Raw genomic sequence first — 16,553 nt, 5'->3', positions numbered from 1 at the left:
GGTATTGGTTTCTCAGAAAGAAACCTCAACTTCCCATGCTCTTGGCTGAGGAGATCCGAGTCATTTTCAAATATCAAACAAAAGACCGTACGTACCTCTTAGGGCTACGCAGGTTTGAGGAAAAGACTTAGTTGTGAATAAGAAACCATCACTTTTTCGTTTTTGCTTTTCAAAACCATGCATATTCAAATACTGCAATCTCGCAAGAAATCTCTTTTTCTTTAAAGCTTTGGCGGATATGCGCGAATCCGCGTCTTTAAAAAGAACAAGCGCGTACCTTACAAGGTTGTATATATGTATGTTTAATATATATATCACAAAGCGCAGGCTTGTGCTCATTACAGCGCAACAACAATGAATAGAGTAAGACTCGATGTGTGAAATCACACATCGAGTTAAATAAATTGCGTAAGCAGTGCATGAGGTACAAAATCATACCTCGACTAAATAAATGCATAAGCAGTGCATGAGGTACGAAACCGTACCTCAGCTAAATAAATGCGTAAGCAGTGCACGAGGTACAAAACTGCACCTCGGCTAAACAAATGCTTAAGCAGTAACCTGTGCACGTAACAACACTGCGGCAAAGTAAATGACATAAAGCAAGACTCGATGTGCGAAACCACATATTGAGTTAAATAAATTACGTAAGCAGTGCACGAGGTATGAAACTGCACCTCGACTAAATAAATGCGTAAGCAGTGTTAAAATGTAAAACTGTACATATATATAATATTATTATATTATTATTATATATATATATATATAAATACATTTTTCATTTCTTTCTTTTATGTAATTTTTTCCCTTATTTTTATTTTTTGTCTTTATGTCATCTAGTTCAGTTTGAACTAGAATGACTGTTTTTAGTCAAGTCTTGTCCAGACTTGACTAGCAATAGAGCTGTTGGACTGACACATTCCAACATCTCTAAATAGAGTTGTTGGACTGTGTCCAACAGCTCTATTGAGTCCTCTTTCAGTTGTGTATATAAAAGGGTGCAGCCCCTCTTGTATTTCATTCCAATGCTTCTTAAGTAATTGGTTTTTCATATCAATAAAGAATACATTTTTATTTTTATTTTGTTTTCAATTATACCCTTTTTAAGGGTTGTGCTTTAGTGTCATTCTTGACACTTGCCCTTGTGAATCTAAGCTCGTATTTCGAAGATCCCTATTTCATTTCATGGTATCAGAGCCACAGAAGTACTAAATCTTGAGGAAAAGTTGCCTCGGTTTCAATGCTCGTTTGCAAAAGTGTTTGCCACTTGAAGAGAAGTGTTTTATCACTTCATTGGGGAAGATTTCACATCTTGTTGTATTGTTTTTTTTTTCTTTCTTTTTCATTTTCCTTCTTGTTTCTCTTCTATCCCTATTCTTTCTCTCCTTGTAATCGATGGATGACAATGATAAAGTCACCATCATGCCTATGAAACTAAGCGATACGAACTATGTAACATGGGTTTCAATCATGAAGCACCATATATGGGGAAAAGGTCTATGGGGGATTGTGGATAGTTCTGATTCGGAACCTAAGTTATCTCTTACTAAAAAGGAGGGAGATAAAGAGGTCCCTCTATTGGAAGAAGAGAAAATCAAGGCTATTGGCTCATACGAGAAGAAATGGAAAGAATGAAGAATATCTCATGCGAAGATAATGTCATGGTTTATCAATAGTGTTGACATTAAAAAATGTTCAAGTCTTGCCAAATTTGATTATGCCGATAAGGCATGGGAATACCTTAAGAATATGTATTCCCTTAAAGATATTGCACACGTGTGCAACCTCCAAGAAAAAGTTCGAATGATGACACAAGGGACAAAACTATTCGTGAATATTACAATGGGTTGTCCGAACTTTGGGAAGAACTTTCCCTTTTAGAACCAAAGTGGTATTGTGCCGAAGACATCGAGCTTCGTCAAAAACAACTCGATGCTGAACATTTTTACCAGTTTATCACTAGATTAAGGCCGGAATTTGAAACCACTAAATCGGCCCTACTTCACCGGGGAAAAATTCCTTCTATTGTTGAAACTATTGAAGAGTTAACAATGGAAGAAAATCGTATCCGGAAAGGTTCTTTGAAAATTGAAGATGATTCCGTTTTAGCCGTGTCTAGACTAAGGAATCATGTTCGATCATATAGGCCTCCTCACTTTAACCGACAAAATGGTGACTATGATAAGAAGAAAGTTATTTGTCATCACTGTCATGAACCGGGACACTACAGGCCACAATGTCCCAAACTTAAGGAGCTGAGAGAAAAAAAAGTTGCAATTGATGGATCGGAGCCTAAAGATCAGGATGCACCAGTTTCCCTGGCCCAACTAATGAAGATTCTTCAGCCTCTCATCAAAGGTGCCTCTTCCTCATCTGAAGCTTCAACCGGCGCAGCAGCCTCATCTTTTTCTGATCTAGGTAAAATTTCTTGGCTTCTTGACTCTGGTGCATCTTTTCATATGACCCCAAATAATCAAAGTCTATCCAAATGTGTTAAAAATAAAACAAGTGTATCAAAGGTCTTTACTGCTGATGAGACTTCTCTTGAAATAGAAGAAATAGGAAATTTTGAAAAAAATTATAAAACAAAGAAATTTTCTATTCCAGAAATTAGACATGTTCTCAAATTAAATTTAAATCTTTTATCTGTATCTCAAATTTCTGATTATGGGTGTAATATTTCTTTTTCTTCTCATGGTTGTTGGGTACATGATCGTTAGTCAGACAAGCTGATTGGGGAAGGCCACAAAGAAGGACTCTATTACATGGATTTTTTGGAAATGCCGAAGAAAGCTTTTTGTTATAATATTCAAAAAATAGAGTTGAAACTGTGGCATAAGAGACTTGGTCACCCACATATAGCCAAAATTCAACATTTTCCAAATCTAGGAAAATTTTGTAACTCTAAATCATTTGATTGTAAAGATTGTATTCTCGGCAAAATGAAAAGATTACCATTTCAGAACAAAATCTTTTTCTCTTTAAGACCACTTGAATTAATACACTCGGATGTTTGGGGTCCTGCACTAGTAATTTCTAAAGGAGGATTTGTTTACTATGTTATTTTTGTCGATGATTTCTCCCGACATACGTGGATGTACTTTCTCAAACATAAGTCTAAAGTATTTTCATACTTTCAAAATTTTCATAATATGGTTAAAAACAAGTTTTAAAATGATATTACTTTTTTTCGCACAGATTCAGGGGGAGAGTTTTTATCCACAGATTTTCAAAATTATCTTAAATTGCATGACATCACACATCAAAGATCTTGTCCTTATACACCTCAAAAAATGGACTGGCAGAAAGAAAACATCGCCATATTATAGAAACCACTAGGACTTTATTAATAGCAAATCAAGTCCCGAATGACTTTTGGGTAGAAGTTGCCTTAACTGCCACCTATCTCATTAATATGATGTCATCTTCTTCGTTACAAAATATCACTCCCATTGAAAAACTTATGAACATTTCTCCAGACTATTCTGGACTAAGAATATTTGGGTGCAAATGTTTCATATTTACTGACAAAAATGATAAACTTTTCCCTCGTGCGATTCCCTGTGCCTTTTTAGGATATGCTGAAAACCAGAAAGGTTATAGATGTTTTGACTTCAAAAATAATAAACTATGTGTCTAGAAATGTTTCCTTTCTTGAAAAGGAGAGCTTCTTTGATTTTAGAAAATTAAAAGACGTCACTGAGTACTCCTTTTTGCTAGATCTAACATCAACATCTGATGAATATGACATTGACTGTAACTTTAATGATGATCAAAGAATTATTGATCTTAATGTTGAAAATGAAGTTCATAGAGATACTAGTATTCAATATTACAGGCGACAAGAGTCTAATCCTCCATGTGCACTTGAAAAATATTCTAACATTTCAACTAGACAATCATCCGGAGTCTCGAGGCCTCCAGGAAAGTCTGTATCATACGAGTCTTTCTCACCCACATATAGGGCAGTTATTGCATTAATTCACTCATATGAAGAACCATCAACATATTTTCAAGCAAAAAATGATATCAAATGGATAGAAGTCATGAAAGTTGAATTAGATGCACTTGAAAATGCTTCTACATGGAATATTCAAAATCTTCCTACATGGAAGAAAACTATAGGATGTCGATGGGTTTATAAAATTAAAACCAAGAGTAATGGTTCTCTTGAAAGATATAAAGCCCGTTTAGTAGCCAAAGGTTATGCCCAAGAATATGATATTGATTATGAAGAAACCTTTGCTTCGGTGGCTCGTATGACTATTGTCCGAACCTTAATTGCCTTAGCTTCTATAAAAAAATGGTCTATTTTTCAAATGGATGTCAAAAATGCTTTTTTAAATGGAAAGCTAGTTGAAGAAGTATACATGGAACCCCCTCCTAGTCTAAGTATTCCTAAGGGTAAAGTCCTTCGCTTAGAAAAAACTCTTTACGGACTTAAACAAGCACCAAAAGCTTGGTATGATAGGTTTAGTCGTGTTATGATTGATATTGGTTTTCAATTCTGTTTAACTGACACTGCTTTGTTTATTAAGAATTCTGATGTAGGGATCATTGTGCTTCTCTATGTGGATGATATGATCATCACCGGAAGCGATAAACAGGGAGTTAAAACAATCAAAACACTTCTTAAATCTCATTTTGAAATGACTGATTTGGGCTTGTTGAGATATTTTTTAGGCATTGAAGTTGCTTATTCTCTTAGAGGATATTTATTATCTCAGACTAAATTTGCTTTTGATATTGTTTTCAGGTCTGGTATTACTGATGATAAGAAAGTTGACACTTCAGAAGTTGTTAATGTTAAAATGAAGATTGATGATGGAGAACTTCTTGCAGACCCTACTCCTTACAGACAGCTTGTCGGGGCACTTTCCTATCTATCCATTACCAGACCAGATATAACAGGAGAAAAAGGGGAAGGGGGGGTGGGCTCGGCTGCCAGTTCGAGCCTGGCCCCATCCCTGGACGGGACCGAGCTCGAGCTCGGTCCCCTTGAGACCGCGGACCGGGTTGGGCTCAGCCTGGCTGCCAAGCCCGACCCAGTCATTGAATGGGATCGAGCCTAGGCTCAGTCCTCAGAGACAGAGGATTGGGCTTGGCTCGATCCTGCTGGAACCTTATACGAGCTGGGCTCGGTTTGGACTGAGCCCAACTGTAGGAGGCTGGGGCATCGCCCATGCCTATTGATCGGAAGAAGAGGTCGAAAAACAACAGGGAAGATAGGGGGCGATGCCCTTGCCTTTAGGCCGAAAAAGGAAAAGGCAGGGGGCGTCGCCCCCTCGCCTGTTGGCCGAAAAACAGGGGAAGGCAGGGGGCGACATTCCTGTCCTCTGGCTGAAAACAGAAACAGGCAGGGGGGCGTTTCCCCCCTCCTATTGGACGAAAACAAGGGAAGGCAGGGGGCGACACTCCTATCCTCTGGCTGATAATATTGTGATATTTTCAAAATATCAGTGATATCAGTGCCTATGGTTTATATTTGGTACTGATGAAGGTATGAAGCTATTGAACTGGAAATCATAAGTGCATATTGTATCAGTTCAATCTGACCGAATAGATATACTTAACATGGTTTATTTATTAAGGGTTGGACCTTGGATAATGTTTTTTTGACGTAAAAATAGGTTTTTTTGAGATGAAATTATGCTACATTGTGGGGCGTTGATTTTTTGAAGCCCTTAAAAGTCCTGCTTACATGTCACAGTCACATGATTCCAAACCCAATTCTTACTAAACAAACCTTGTAGATCAAATCCATGGGTCCGATCTACAAAATTATCTAAAAAATATAAAGAAAAAATTGTTTTTACTTAATAGTTCCATACCTTCATTAGTACCAAATATTTACCCCATACATATAAGATCTTCTGATGCTAGTAGTCTTGATTTTTTGGTACAGGACGAGTATTCACAATGGATCATCACCAACCAGAGAAGTCTTCTGGAACAAATGTCAGAATTTCCATCAGCAAGGCCTCCTCTTGGTGTTTTCTTTGCAGTAATTGCTCCTCGATTACAACCTAGATATTGAAAAAGGTAAATAGTGTTTCGGGTCTGGATCCTGTACCAGACCCGAATTCACTCATGCATTAGCCCATACCTGAGTTCATTCCTGTACAAGTGTATAAGCCTGTTTCTTTTATTTTTTTTTTGTATCCGGGTTCGGATATTACACCAGACCCGACCCGACCCACTGTGTACACTTAAGTGTATTAATATAGGCATTAGGTCACGATTTCTGTAATGAAGAAATCGTGACAGCCGCAATCGACCTTTGGATTCCTCTTCTCGTTTCTCTCTCTCTCTCCCTCTCTTTCTTTGTTTTCTCTCTCTCAATGCAGGTACAGATAAAAATCTAACATGGTATCAGAGCGTAGATCCATCTAGAGGCAAAAATTCTGGCCCGTGACAACGATCAGGAATTTGAGGTTTTCGTTTCTCTCTTTCTTTCTGTTCTCCTTCGTCTCTTTTTTTTGTCCCTCTTTCTGAAACTTCCTTTGTACTCACACCTCACGTGAGCTTTACCTTTGTGAATCTGTGATTCACGTGAACCCTATTCACGTGAATCCAAATCGTGGATTGACAGCCTTTCACGTGAACTGGTTCACGTGAAGCATCAAATTTCTCCCAGATCGTGGATTGACAACTTTTTTGTGAACTCGTGAATTGATTCACGTGAGACATCAAATTTATCTCTATTAATTATTTGATTCCCTTTTATTCTACCTCCTAAGTTTATCGCTGGATATTCGAATGTTATAGTGTTTCCCTTGATTTCTTGTGTTTTGCTGTGCATTATAATCCTTGATTATTCTTTACTGTACCAGTAAAAAAAAAGGGGGAAAGGAATACTTAACGTGTGATTTTTTCTTCTTTTTGGTGCATAAAAAAAAGGTTCAAGTTCCTTCATTCTCTGAATTTAACAGTCTGTGATCCTTTGTCAGCCAAAAAAAAAAGGGGTGTTGGACGAGGGTTGAACATTTCTGTTGATTCTTATTCTCTATGGATCCCTATCACTCTCAATCAAATCTTTCTTCAAGTTTTCTCAACCAGCTTGTTTCCGAGAAGTTGAATACCTCAAATTTCTTGATATAGAAGAGGCAAATTATTCCTTTCATAAGGAGTCAAGGTCTCTTAGGTCATCTGGATGAAACCACTCCAGTTCCACCAGAATTTATTCTGCGAGAAGAAAAAGATGATAAAGGGGCGAGTTCAATCGTGTATGTCAAAAATGTTGAATTTCTCAATTGGGAAAGAAAAGACCAATCAGTTGTTGCGTACATCACATCAACCCTGTCTCAAGAGATTCTTCTTGCCATTCCTGACAATTGTACAACTCTACAACTCTGGGAACGACTGGTTCAGACATATTCGCAGGTTTCTCAAGCAATAGTAGTTTTTCTAAAAAGAGAATTTCAGTTGTTAAGAAAAGATTCCATGACCATCATGGAGTATTTGAACAAGATAAAGGTCATCACAGATCAGCTTGCAGTTATAGGGTGTGCCATTAGTGACAATGACATGGTGCAACAAACCCTGTGTGGATTGGGATCTGACTACAATATGATAGTCACTTCACTATTGTGCCTACCTGTTCTTCCTACATTTGATGAGCTACAATCCAAATTGATCCAGTATGAAATGACTCTGAAGGGATTCTCTGAAGAAACTCATAATCATCCAAATTCTCAAGAAGTTTTTGCTACAGGAGTGACTTATGGTAGAGGACGGGGACGAGGAGGACAAAGGCGAAGTGGACACGGAGGGCGTGGTTTACTTCCCACTCCAAACATGTTTACTCATGCGCAGGGAACAAGATTCATCCCTACTTGCTTCCTTTGTAACAAAAAGGGGCACATCAAGGCGAATTGTTGCATAATCCAGAGAATAAAGGAAAGAGTCCACAGATAAAAACCAAGAGAAAGTTCACAAATACCAGAGACAGTGGAGAGATTAAAGATTTGCTGATATCTGCCTTGTTAGAGTTAAAATTAAAGCAGAGTGATGAAGGCACTTGGTTTGTTGATTTCGGGGCAACGACTCATGTGACAGGCGATGCAGGTAAATTTTTTAATCCTATTCCTTATTTTGGAAAAAGTAAGATTGTCACTTGAGATGGATCCCACCATCCTGTTTCCCATGTTGGAAAGAGTGTCATTCCCATGTCACATTCCACTCTTACTTTTTCTGACGTTCTTCATGCTCCTCACATTAAGAAAAATATTGTCTCTGTCTCTAAACTTATTGATGATAATAATGCTTCAGTTGAATTCACTCCCTTCTCTGTGCAGGTCAAGGACCTACGCACGAGGGAAACATTCGCTGAAGGAAAGAGACGAGGCAACATGTATGTCTTTGAAGAAGCTCCATGTCATGATGTTCACCCTTCTCACCTGATTTTGAAGCTTTCATCAAAGTCATGTTCATCCTCTTCTGCCAGTGTTTTTAGTATCTCTGAATGTAATAAGTCATTCTTATGGCATAGTAGGTTAGGACATTGTGGGAGTCATTTTATTGAGAAACTTGTTTCTAATAATCTCATTCCAAAAGAAAGTTTTAATGGGGATGAGAGGAGTAAAAAATATTTCAGTTGTCTTTTATGCAAGAGTCATGTATTGCCTTTCCATTTCATTAATAAGAGCTTTAAAATCTTTTGAGATTATTTGTTCTGATGTGTGGGGACCCGCCCCAATTGTCTCTGGGTCTGGAAGCAGATATTATCTAATCTTTGTTGATAGTTATTCTCGATACACTTGGATATATTTCATAAAAAATAGGTCAGAAGTCTTCTCTTTGTTTCAAATTTTCCTTTCCTTGGTCAAAAACCAATTTTCTGAGTCCATTCAGTTTTTCCAATATGATGGAGGTGGGGAATTTTCATCCCGTGATTTTATTTCTTTTCTTCGAAATAACAGAATAGGAAGAAGGGTGTCCTGCCCTCACACTCTTCAACAAAATGGGATTGCTGAACGAAAACATAGACATATCATTGAAAGTGCCATGAGTATGCTTCATGACAGCAATCTTCTCATCAACCTATGGACAAAAGCTTTTCATTCTGCCGTGCATGTGATAAATAGATTGTCGATGGTCGTTCTGGAAAATAAGTCTCCTTATCACTGCCTTTTTGGAGTTCATCCTAGTTATCATGATCTGCGTGTTTTTGGATGTGTTTGCTATGTGCATATTGATCTGTCTCTAAGAAACAAGTTTCAAGACAAGACCCAGAAGTGTAGGTTTGTGGGATACGCAGATGACTACAAAAGATATAGGTGTTATGATCCCACCAACAAACGTATCAGAATCTCAAGAAATGTTGTTTTTGATGAACAAAATTTTGATGACAAAGCTGGTGCAACGAATATACCAATTGAAGTTTACTATCCTTGGTTGAGTTCAGAACTTTTTGCTAGCTCCAGTGAAGCATGTTCATCAGATTGCGTGCAGCAAGAAGAAGAGATGTCTGAAAACACTGAGACGTCGAGGCCACAAAATTCAGAAAAAGTACCGGGCAAATACAAAGGCATTGTTTATTCTCGACAGAGATCGACAACATCAAGCCATTCAGATCATGTCTCAGACAACAATCCGACTCCTTCTCACACTCTCGAGGTCAGAAAATCGAGCCGCATATGACATCCCATTGACAGGTAGGTTAGCTATAACAACTTCTCCTTGGATCTTCAACTTTTTTTAACTGCTCTCAAAGGAAGACGAGCCCACTATGTACTAACAGGCAGCCACTTCTACCAAATGGGTAGAAGCCATGAATGATGAAATGCAAGCTTTGCATGAATGTGGAACTTGGGAAGTTGTTCCCAAACCGCCTGACAAAAATGTTGTCGGATGTAAATGAGTCTACAAGATAAAGTACAAGCCAGATGGAACCATTGAACGATACAAGGCAAGGCTCGTGGCAAAAGGATTCACTCAAGAAGCAGGGCAAGACTATGATGAGACTTTTAGTCCGGTTGTAAGAATGAGAACAATTCGGATTATTATCTCTCTGGCTGTTAAACATGGATGAAAGTTGAGTCAGCTTGATGTAAAAAATGCTTTCTTGCATGGGGACTTGAAGGAGGAAGTGTATATGGAGCAACCCCCTGGATATCAAGAACAAAATTGTAAAACCCATGTGTGCAGGTTAAAGAGAGCTATCTATGGTCTGAAGCAAACATCTCGCTCCTGGTTTGATAGCTTCTCACTAGAGATTCAGAAACATGGATTTTCATGTTCCATGTTGGATCACTCATTGTTCATTTTCAGAAGTCAGACTGTGACCACTCTGTTATTAATTTATGTTGATGATATTGTTATCACTGGAAACTCTGCGGCCCACATCCAAGAACTAAAAGACTTACTAGGTCAGAGGTTCAAAATGAAAGATCTTGGAGCTCTACGCTATTTTCTTGGTGTAGAAGTTGATAATCAGGCTCATGGCTTGACACTTACTCAGCACAAGTACACCGTTGATGTTCTCCACAAGGCAGGCATGAAAGACTGCAAACCTCTGGGAACTCCGAGTGTGCTTCATCAAAAACTTAGTGTTCATGATGGAGATCTGTGTGATGACCCCACCAGGTATCGAAGCATAATAGGAATGTTACAGTACCTCACATTCACTAGACATGATATTGTTTATTCAGTCAATCAAGTGTCTCAATTTATACATGCACCACGTACTGGACATATGGAAGCTGTCAAGAGGATCCTTAGATATTTGAAATGGACTATTGGGGATGGATTGACATACTCACCACAACCATATGGCAAAGATGAACATAGACTCACTGTATATTGTGATGCAGACTGGGCAGGAGATCCTGATGAACGAAGATCTAGATCAGGATATTGTGTCTTCATTGGAAGAAATTTAGTCTCTTGGAGCAGTAAAAAACAAAAGGCTATCGCTAGATCAAGTACTGAGGCTGAGTATAGATCTATGGCTGCTGTTACTGTCGAAGTCACATGGATCAGACATCTACTAACTAAAGTAGGAGAAAAGATCTCCCACACTATCTTGCTATGTGGCAACCAAAGTGCTATAAACATGTCATTCAATCCAGTACATCATAGTCGTGCTAAGCACATTGAGATTGACCGACACTTTGTGAGACAAAAAGTTGAAGAAAAAGAGATTGAGCCTGAGTTCGTCAATACTGAAAGACAAGTTGCGGACCTATTTACGAAAGGGTTAACAAAGGATCGTTTTTGGACGCTTAAAGGCAAGTTGTGCATGGTCCATAACCATGATCAACTTGAGGGGGGGTGAAAAGGTAAATAGTGTTTCAGGTCTGGATCTTGTACCAGACCCGAATTCACTCATGCATTAGCCCAGACCCGAGTTCATTCCTGTACAAGTGTATAAGCCTGTTTCTTTTATTTTTTTTGTATCCGGGTTCGGATATTACACCAGACCCGACCCGACCCGACCCACTGTGTACACTTAAGTGTATTAATACAAGTATTAGGTCACGATTTTTGTAATAAAGAAATCGTGACAGCCGCAGTCGGCCTTTGGATTCCTCTTCTCGTTTCTCTCTCTCTCCCTCTCTTTCTCTGTTTTCTCTCTCTCAATGCAGGTACAGATGAAAATCTAACAGATATTACTTAATCTCATCTTCACCAAGGTGATAGATTAAAGCAGATGGAGCCCATGATATATATTTTTTTATCTGGTTGAGAATAATTGTTTGTTTTTGTCTTTGTACAGTATGGCGCCATCAAGGATTCATGTAACTTGTGCACTAGTGTCCTAATTCCTTTAATTTTAAAAGAGGATCCATTCGCAGTAAAAACATTAGATCTACTTAAATTAATACTATAGTCGAAGAGTTTTCATTAAGGGTCATATGAAATAAAGCACCAGAATCTAGGAGCCAAGAGATCTTATCGAAAGGTGAGGAAGAGGAGACCACGACACCAGTTAAGGAGGATGAGCCTTTGATGAGCGGTTGTAGAGCTTTTGCGATTTAAGACAAAGACATGTTTTTGTAACTGGAGTTGATGGTATCTTTGTCTTCTTGAGGAGCTTCTAAGGTAGCTGCTCTTTTATCATTCTTTTTGAATTTCGGGCAAAAAGGTTTGATGTGCCCCGGTTCTCTACTGTTATGACAAGATTTTTCCTTTTATATTATCATTTTTTCAATCATATCTCCCATAATTTTTCCTTGGCTTTCAATTATTTTTGTTGAAATAAGGAGGCCTATAAGGATGAGTATTGGCATCGGGTCTAGAAATCACCAATATATTATCATTGGACTCCCTAAATTCGGTCATGAATTTTATCCTTGTTTCTTCCATGCAAACTTGGGCTAAAATCTCATGTAAATGTGGAAGCTCCTCTTGGTTTTTGTTCTGGTGCATGATAAATACTCAAACATGTTCAAACTCGGGCCTAAGCCCTCTCATAAATTGAAAAAATTACTCACCAAGGATTTGATTTTTTTTCTACGGTGAGCATCATCAATGGTATCCCAAATTGGCTCCATTTTGGCCATTTGGTCCCAAAGTCTTTTAAGAGTACCATAGTACTCTCTAACACCTTTTTTACCTTGCTTGCAATTGTGAATCTTATCTTGCAAGTTCCATTTATGGGCACCATCATGTTGGGTGTAGGTTTGTTTGATATAAACACATGCTTCATCGGCCCTCTCAAATTTCAATATATAAGGTTCTTCACACATACTCCCCATAAATAGGGATAGAACCTTGGCATGACCAACATCACATATGCTTTAATTGCTTTTTTGTAGTTTAAGAGAGTTTTTTTCTCTCTTTTTGTCTTTAAGAGTTTCCTCTTTGATTTCACCATCTTCCCTACAAATAGATTTTGTGAAAATAGGTTAAGGTTCCGATATGGAGCCATCAACATAGTCCCAAAAGTTTTTTCCAACTAAGATTTTTTTCATGACGGTGACCCACATATTATAGTTTTTCCCATTAAATTTGATAGGAAAAACCATAAAAAAAAATTTTGGACATTGTACCAAGAAAATAAAGAGTAGAGGAAGATAAAAGATAGAGAGAAAAGAAGAGAAGAGGAAGGCAAGAAATGTCTTGAAGAAGTTTGATGACACGCTTCTCGAGGCAACGAAACAACAAACCAAAACTTTATCGCTCTTCATGATCTTCCTCTTGATCTTCACGTATGAAATACAACCCAAGAGCACCAACGCTATGATATCATGTAATGAAAATACAAAAAGAGTACAAGTGGGTGCTTCTTATGGGCATACAAGAATACAAGAACATACACAATCAAGACCACTTATGGGTCAATACAAGAGCACAACCAAACAAGCTATAGGGGCTAAAACACAAGTAAAAAATATAAAAATATTATTAAGAGAATGCTTGTGAACAAGCTTAACATACAAGAGGAGTTACACCCCCTATTTATACACAAAAGGAAGCAAAGAAGTCATTGGGAAGTGCTCCCAACAACTAGAAATATAGCTGTCGGGAGCACTTCCCAACAGTCATAAATATAGTTGTTGGAGCACTTCCCAACAGCTAGAAATATAGCTGATCGGAGCACTCCGAACAACTCTATTCCAAGGGCATTATAATGACTATAATTCCTTAAGGAAAAAAATAAAATACATTAAAAAGAAAAACCCTAACATGCCCTCTAGGAACACCACTAATTACATAATGTGTAATGACCAAAATACCCCTAATGGTTTTTTCTTATTACATAAAGAAATATATATACACATATTAATGTGTGTGTATATATATATATATATATGTACATACACAAACACTAAGTATATATATATATATATATATATATATATATATACTTTTAACATATTCTAGTTCTAATACATAATTTTCTCACTCCTGCTCTCTTAGGTCTTCCATTTACAATTGCCAAAAGAGACTTCTTCTGCTGCTTGTGCATGCCATGTTGACTATTGAAGGCCAAAAATTTTCTAAACCTGTTCTTGTACTTGGTAGATCACATGTTGCCTTGCTTAACTATAGTTTGTTTTTGCTTTCATACTTTTCATGGCTTGTTTGCTTGAGCAACTTGATTGAACTTGTTTTCCTTAACATTCTTGGGGCACAATATCTGCACTGAGTAAGCACATCTAGAAAACTCCAATTTGGAGCTTTCTATTATGTATCTCATATCCTCTAGAGGTAATATATTTTAGACCAATCTCAGGTTCAGATCTGGATGGGTGTACCACAACATGATCCATTGTTTGACATGAAGCTAGAGCTGTTGCACAGAGATCGCATGCCAACCACTTCAGTGTCCAATGGCCCTGATGGTGCCAGGAGTTCATTCACGATCAAGTAAGTGTTAGTTAAGTGCTCTTCACAGATGGATGGATAGGCCTGCACTGCTGTAGCATATGGATTTTGAATCCCATGGGAGCTATCCCCCAGTTTGGCTATGAAGGAAATGCCCTCTTGTGCACAATCATTGTGGATATGGCTTATAGCTTAGTAAAATGGCATTGGCCTTCTTGTGGATTTTCCAATAATTTATGCAGAAAATGAAAGGAGACATTTCATCCTTAGGTTTCATAAAATAAACTGTGGTCATTTGTGAGCAATCATCGACAACGACAAGGGATACAATGTAGTTTTGACTGTACAATGACATAATTGGAGCTGGTCCACCTGCATTTGATTCTTCTCAAAAGGTTTATAATTTCTGGTAGGACTACTATCGGAGGTTGGATTTGGCAATCCTGTTTGTTCACCTAGATTCCTGGTAAAAAGAGCAGAGTGATGTTTCACATACATCATTGTAATGAAATATGCGGAAAAGCAAAGAGTGCACTAAGCACTTACAACATCCACTAATGAGCAAACAAAAAGGGCTAATACTCAAACCCACAAGAGACAACACAACATAAAAATATAAATGTCTCTTATTGAAAGAGAGAGAGCTCTCAAGAGTGAAGAATACAAGAGGGGTTCACCCCTATTTATACACAAGAGAGGGAGAGGGAGAGTGGCCAAAAGGCCTTAAAAGGAGAGCCACCTAGGGGCTCCCCATGTAGTCGTTGGGAGCCCCCAACGGTCACAAATGTGACCGTTGGGAGCCCCATCGACTACATGGTGGGGCCCCTTTTGTGTGAGCAAAAAACATAAAAATAAAAAATATGTTTTACAAAAAATAAAAGGGAAAATAAAAGAGGAAAAACAAGTACCCCTATCGGGTACTTGTGAAATGACTAAAATACCCCTATTAGGTATCACATATATATATATATATATATGTGAATTACATGTATTTTAACATCCTCCCTCAAGCTTTACGGGGATATAACCGAAAGCTTGTTAAGGAGAAACAAAAACCGAGGAGCCGCAAGAGCCTTAGTGAAGAAGTCCGCCAACTGGTATTCTGAAGTGACGTAAGGTAGTGCTATGGTTCCTCTTAGGTATTCATCACGAACGTAATGGCAGTCCATCTCAATATGCTTAGTACGCTCATGGAAGGTGTGGTTGCTTGCAATATAGATTGTGCTTTTGTTGTCGCAACACATCTTCGAAGGAGTAGAGATGACAATGCCCATATCACTGAGGAGGCTTCTTAGCCACACAAGTTCCATGGTTGTAGTGGCCATAGCACGATATTCTGCTTCCGTCGAGGACAATGATACTTTGTGTTGCTTTTTGCATCTCCAAGAAATCATAGAGTCACCTAAGAAAACACAAAATCCGGTAGTTGAGACTCGGTCATTGGGATTTCCTCCCCAATCAGCGTCAGTATACGCAATTAAATCAAGTGACGAGGCAGAGGAAAGAAAAACTCCCTTAGTTATGGTATTTTTGATATATTTGACGATCCTTAAGACTGCACTCATGTGCACGGTTGTAGGTGCATGTTGAAACTGACTGACAGAGTGAACGGCATGAGCAATGTCTGGCCGTGTGATGGATAAGTAGGTTAGAGACCCAACAAGTTGCCGGTAGGGAGTAGGATCCTCGAGAGGTGTTCCATCTTCCAACCTTAATTTTGCATTGATGACTTCTGGGGTTTCTGTCTTCTTATCATCGGAGATACCAGATTTGGAACAGATGTCAGCAGCAAGTTTCATCTGAGAGAGAATGTACCCTCGAGGAGAGTACGCCACTTCAATTCCTAAAAAATATCTTAAGAAACCAAGGTCAGACATATCAAAATTTTCTTTCAAAACCTTTTTAATATCATTAATGCCTTGCTCATCACTTCCTGTGATGATCATATCATCAACATAAAGTAGTAAAATAACTACTGAAGACCCTGCATTTTTCACAAACAAAGCAGTGTCAGTATAACATGAACGAAAATTCAACCTTGTCATTACATTACTAAATCTATCATGCCAGGCCTTTGGGGCTTGTTTTAAACCATATAATGCCTTTTTAAGTTTAAGAATCTTATTTTTACCAATACATACTCCTGGTGGGGGATCCATGTAACTTCTTCATTTAATTCGCCATTTAAAAATGCATTCTTAACATCGAGTTGATAGATAGGCCATTTTTTCACTGACGCAATAGCAATAAGAGTCCTAACACTAGTCATTCTAGCAACA

General features: G+C 38.1%; 1 protein-coding gene across 3 annotated transcripts in view; it reads left to right on the top strand.

Moving 5' to 3' along the window:
• Positions 1 to 16,553, top strand: part of LOC149839685 (SET domain-containing protein) — a 107,573-nt gene that overhangs the window by 83,880 nt on the left and 7,140 nt on the right. For 2 of the 3 annotated variants that reach the window (XM_090002747.1, XM_090002746.1), the window contains one exon: positions 14,183 to 14,316. The exons of the other annotated variant lie outside the window; for it this stretch is intronic. In XM_090002747.1, coding sequence (XP_089858873.1) covers positions 14,183 to 14,316 — 134 coding nt within the window. The remainder of the gene's footprint in view (positions 1 to 14,182; positions 14,317 to 16,553) is intronic. 3 annotated transcript variants of the gene reach the window in all.

Source organism: Nuphar pumila, chromosome 4 (assembly GCF_984573655.1).
Source record: "Nuphar pumila chromosome 4, dmNupPumi1.hap1.1, whole genome shotgun sequence".
NCBI lineage: Eukaryota > Viridiplantae > Streptophyta > Magnoliopsida > Nymphaeales > Nymphaeaceae > Nuphar > Nuphar pumila.
This window is presented reverse-complemented; position numbering and strand designations above follow the sequence as displayed.